Below are 5,440 nucleotides of genomic sequence, written 5' to 3'. Positions count from 1 at the left end.
ACTATATCTTTGGCTAGCGTGTACCTGTGTGAGGGTGTGTCTGTGTGTGTTTTCGGGTGTGTATGTCTGGGTATGTTCTGTGTATGTACCTGTGTGAGTGTCTGTATGTATCTCTGTGAGTATGTGTCTGTGGCTGTGTGACTATGGCTATGACTGAGTGAGGTATCTGGTTGTCCCGCATTTCCCTGCTGTCCACCATGGTGAGGGATCTTTCTCCTTCTAAGCCCATCTTCATGGCACAGCGGGAGTCCCCCACTCAGTGGTGCCTACTTTTTCCAGTTCTTTGTTACCATGAAAAAAAAGTGCTTGCAGATATATTCTGGTGTCTATCAGGGACCTCTTTGGGATATAGGCCCAGTAATGGAGTCTCTAGGTCAAAGCAACATTTAGTCACTTTATTTGCATAATTCCAAATTGCTTTCCAAAAACTCATAGCATTTTTTCTCTCTTCCTCCTTTTCTCTCTCCCTCCCTCTCTCCCCTTTTCTCTCTCCCTCCTTTTCTCTCTCCTTCTCTCTCTCTCTCTCTCTCTCTCCCTCCCTCCCTCCCTCCCTCCCCCTCACTCCCTCCCCTCCTCTTTTCTTTTCTTTCTCCTCCCCCTTCCCTCATCTCTCTATACCCATCCCTCCATCCCTCTCTCTTGCAGGCGGCATTGCCGGAGGCATCGAAGTCTGTATCAGCTTTCCCACAGAGTACATCAAAACTCAGCTGCAGCTGGATGGGAGGACCAAGCATCCCCAGTACAGCAGTATTGGTGAGAAAGTCTCTGTAGCCCACCCCTCCCTTGGCCACAACCCCTGGGCAGCCTGCCCTCCTCGTGGTGACCCCCCCAACCCCTGAGCAGCCTGCCCTCCCCCATGGTGACCCCTCCAACCCCTGGGCATCCTGCCCTCCCCGTGGTGAACCCCCCTGGCAGCGTACCCCACCTTGGTAACACTCCATTCCTCCTGTTGTCTCACAGCTCATTCGTGAAGCTGACCATTCAGGAGCACGGCTTCCTGGGTCTCTGCCGGGGCCTCAGCTCCCTGTTCTATGGCTCCATCCCCAAATCAGCAGTGAGGTGAGTGTCCAGGGGTCCAACGGGGCAGCTGAAGGGTCAGTCCCTGTCCTCAGATGGACATTGCCTTGTGAAGTGGTTCAGGCAGCTGTGAGACAGCTGGGGGCACTGGATTTGGAGTCAGGAATCGTGCCTCAGTCTCTTTACTGGATGGCCATCTACACTCGCTCAGCCCTGGTGTCTTCAGCTGTAAAATGGAGATAAAGCGCCCCCTCCCCGATTGTTGGAAGGATAATGTGAGATGGGGTGTGAAAAGCCCCGGGCAGCCTGCAAGTGCTTTCCCAGTCCAGTATGGGGGGATCCCAGGGCACACTGGCCCTTATTCCGGGCCAGAGGCCCAAGAGATGGATTTCTGCTGAAGGCTGAGGGCTAGGTAAGCTTTTCTCCCAAGCTCTGTGTTGGCTCTGGCTCGGATTCAGTCAAAAGTCAGTCCCAGAATTCTAGAGTGATATTGGTGCCGGCAGACATCTCAGCCTTGCCATATGCCCCAGCCAGAGCTGTGCGAGAGGCCTGCAGTCACCTCCTCCTACCGAGGCAGTCCAGGCCAATGGGGACAACTGTCACAGCTGAGGTCATCCCCCAATCCTCAACATCGTTAGGCTGGCAAGATCTTGTCGATGGGAAGGAGACAAAGAGCAGACCTTGCCTGCCCCCCTTCCGTGGCCTGCTGGGCCCGGAGCCAGCCTTTCATTCGGTCATCCACGTACCAGGAGACGGTCACAAGGAAGCCCGCTGATGGCTCAGAACTCTCTGCAGGTTTGGCACGTTTGAGTTCCTGAGCAGCTATGTCAGAGATGCCGATAGCAGACTGAGCAATGCCAAGAGCTCCCTCTGTGGCCTTGGAGCTGGTACCACCGAGGCCATTGTAATCGTCTGCCCTCTGAAAACCATAAAGGTCAGTGCGGCCAATCCGGGTGGGAAGGCCTCGATGGATGTGTCCTTGAAATGGGCACAAATGGGAGTTGAGTGTGGCCCCAGAGTGGGGACCAACCCCCCAGGGGCTGACTTCAGGAGCTCAGCAGGCAGGGACACTGGTCTTGGGCAGGTGTTACAGCTGGACAGAGCCTGGGGCCCAGGATTGAAGAGGAGGAGCGTGGGCAGCAGGAGGGGACCCAAGGCCTAGCCTTCTTTAGAGCCTTCGTGATTATGTGATTACTTACAGAGGCCAAGAGGAAAACGGGTGCTGCTGGTGGCTGGGGAGGGACAGGAGGGAGGGAGAGAATTGGGAACTCTGAAGGTGAAAAATAATAAAATTGTTAAAAATCACAGGGCCCCCACAATGCCATAGGGAGGTGGGCCGGCCACCCAGGCAGAACCCTGATTCTGAGGGAGTCCACTTGATGTCTGTCCATGAGCCCAAGGGGAAAGCCTCGCAATGAAAAGCAGGGAATGACTTGTCTGGGGGCTTCTGCCCTTGTCAGTACCATCAGAGTCCACACTTTCCCTCCTCTCCCCCCTTCCCCCTGTCATTCACTCTCTCTCCCCCCTCCCCCTTGTGTCCCCCCGTCTCCCCCCTCTTCTCCCTGTCATTCACTCCCTGCCCCCCTTGTCTCCCCCCTCCCCCCTCCCTCTCTCCCCCCTCTTCCCCCTGTCATTCACTCCCTCTCCCCCTCCCTCTCTGCCCCCTCCCCCTTGTCTCTCTCTCCCCCCTTCCCCTTGTCATTCACTCCTTCTCCTGCCCTTGTCTCCCTCTCTCCCTCCTCCCCCTTCTCTCTCTCTCCTTTTTCCCTTTCTCCTCTGGCTCCCATCTAGGTCATTTTCTCAGCCAGCATGCTTCTGTCCCTGCTCATTCTCCTCCTCTCCCCTCCCAGGTTGCTAGCAGCCTCTGGAGAGAGGACTTTGTCTTTGGTCACTTGCAGAGGTGGCAAGGCACATCCCTCCCATTTGAGAGAAAACCCCTGTGCAAAGGCCTGTGTCAGGCGAGGGATGCTAGAACCACCCCCTACCCAGCACCGGCCTGACATCCTTCAGCTCAGCAGGGAATATCACACTCAGCCTGGAAAGTTTAGATTTGACCCTCAAACAAAAACATCTCAGGAAGGAGAGTGTATCCTTTGCCAAATAAGCAGGCATCCAGGACAGAGCTGCCCCCTTGGACCTTGGTGCTGGAGGGAGGAGGCACAGGGCCGCTGGCCAGCTCAAGGCCAGTCAAGGGAAGACCAGCTTCCCTGGTGTGATTTACAGGTGAAATTTATTCATGATCAGACATCCAGAAACGTCAGATACCAAGGATTCATACGTGGAATTCGTGGGATTGTGCGGGAAGAAGGTACTTTGGGAGCCCCTGCTGAAGTGGGGCGACCCTGACCATGGCATTCCCCCCTTGGTTCTCCCTGGGCCCCTGGTCTGGGGGTCGGAAGGGCCTGAGGCAGCCCATCCCTGCCTGGGGCAGCATCTTGGGAGCCATTTGTCTTGGGGAACATCACAGTAAAGGTGGGAAAAGAGGGGGTGAAGAGCGGTGACGAGCAGCGGTGGCCCCTCGTAGGCTAGATGGGGATCTGCCCGGGGCCTTACAGCCACTGTCATCAAGCAAGCATTTAACCAGGCCATCGGCTTCTACACAATGACCTCCTTCCGCAACTGGTACCAAGGTAATGAGTGTGTCCTGGCCCTGGGGGCACACAGCTCGCGCCAAGGTTCACAGCCTGGCGGAGGACCTGCCACCTCACCTTTCTCAGGGCAGGGATTGCCAAGGATACTGATGTTGTGGCAGATGAAATCAATGGCCCCACATCCTCCCCAGCCCCAACCCTAGACCTCTTTCTGTCATCTGCCACCTGTCTCTGCCGGCCTTCAAGTGTGGTGAGGCCCCCACTGCTACCTGACACCTCTGTCCTGATTCCTGAAGGATCCTCTGCCACTCTCCCCCATCTTCCCCACCCTGCTCCTCAGCTCTGCCCTGCAGGGCAGAAGGTCAGGGCTAGCCCTCCCTCCTCTCCTTCCTACAAAGAGCTGCATTTTCTGGCTAGCTCCCCTTCTTCCCCTTCTGCCCACTTCAGGGCCCCCCAACCTTCTTGTAGCTCCTCTGTCTTTGACCACTCCCACCTCCATTGTCCAGGACTTCTCAAGTCCACTGGATACTAAGCTCTGTAGGCTCCCAATCTGAAGTCCTCAGGTACCCCCCCCCAGAAGGGGTCAGGGATGTATTTCAGGGGCTCTGAGAACTTACATAGGAAAAACATTTGAATAACAGTATTTTCACATAACTGGTTTCCTTTGTAACCCTAAATGCATATTTCATTTCCTCCATACAATACCCTGATTCTGAGAAGGGGCATCTGAAGGCCTCCCTAGACTTCCACACGAGGGAGGGCAGTCTCAAAGGAGCCCTTCCAGTACCCAGCTCCTGGCCTTGGGCCCCTCCATGGCTCAGACCATTTTTCTCTCTGTTGCGAGCACTCCAGGAGCCCTGGTCTCTGAAATCAGACTGACACACCTCAGGAGGGCTCAGCAGCTCCCTCGGCCACCAATCTCGGCCTTGGCTGAGATAAGAAAGTCAGCTGGCATTCCCCCCAGGGCCAGAGAGGAGAGGCCCCGCTCTGGGCAGACTCCATGACTAGAAAAGCAGGAAGCCCAGGGAGAGGATCTGCCTCCCTGCAGGGAGCTGACCTTCTGCTGGGGGAGAGAAGGCGCCTTTGGTTCGGGCCAAGGTGACAAGGGTAGCAGCCTGGCTGCCCAGTGTCTCCAGCAGTCTAACACAGAGCCTGAGTTTCTCCATCAGGGGACAATCCAAAGAAAAAGATAAACCCTTTCATTACCTCCACCTTCGGGATAGCTGCAGGAGCCACTAGCGTCTTTGGCAACAACCCGGTCGATGTGGTGAAAACAAGGATGCAGGTAAACGCAAAGCCCGGATTTTGCCCCGTCTGCAAAGAAGGTGAAGAAAGATGAAAGGGACCCTCCCCTCCCCTGTTCTTTGCCGAGGTTTCTTCCCCTTCATTCCTCAAAACCCTTCTTATTCTGTGCCCCTGAAAGGAATGACGGATGAAAGGCACTGTTGCCAGAGGCAGTGAGGAGAAAGGCTGCCTCCAGATGCTTGGGAAGTCTGCCTTGCTGGGGGAGGGGTCACGCTACGAATCCCTGGGCAGCCCTCTTGAGCTCAGGGTTCAGAGCTGCAGTGGTGTCTGCATGTAGTCTGGCCCTCAAGAGAGGGAGCCCCCCAGGCAGGGGACCCAGGCTGTCAAAGGAGGGGTAAATTGATCCAGATCACAGAAATGGAGCAGGCCAGAGCTCCTGCCTTGGGTGAATTAGGGAGAGCCACTTAGAGAGAGATGGATGGACAGAGATAGATACATGGATGGATGGATACATAGATATGTAGAAACATAGATGAATGGATAGACAGATGGAGGGATGGATACATAGATGGATGGCTAGTTACATA

General features: G+C 55.5%; 1 protein-coding gene across 1 annotated transcript in view; it reads left to right on the top strand.

The window, feature by feature from the left end:
• Window positions 1-5,440, top strand: part of LOC114033366 — an 11,079-nt gene that overhangs the window by 2,249 nt on the left and 3,390 nt on the right. Inside the window, exons 4-9 of the mRNA XM_027848869.1 lie at window positions 646-767; window positions 974-1,059; window positions 1,813-1,951; window positions 3,241-3,348; window positions 3,542-3,647; window positions 4,778-4,893. Of these exons, the coding sequence (XP_027704670.1) occupies window positions 646-767; window positions 974-1,059; window positions 1,813-1,951; window positions 3,241-3,348; window positions 3,542-3,647; window positions 4,778-4,893 (677 nt within the window). The remainder of the gene's footprint in view (window positions 1-645; window positions 768-973; window positions 1,060-1,812; window positions 1,952-3,240; window positions 3,349-3,541; window positions 3,648-4,777; window positions 4,894-5,440) is intronic.

The sequence above is a fragment of the Vombatus ursinus genome, unplaced genomic scaffold, assembly GCF_900497805.2.
Source record: "Vombatus ursinus unplaced genomic scaffold, bare-nosed wombat genome assembly UNPS02006874.1, whole genome shotgun sequence".
Taxonomy (NCBI): domain Eukaryota; kingdom Metazoa; phylum Chordata; class Mammalia; order Diprotodontia; family Vombatidae; genus Vombatus; species Vombatus ursinus.
This window is presented reverse-complemented; position numbering and strand designations above follow the sequence as displayed.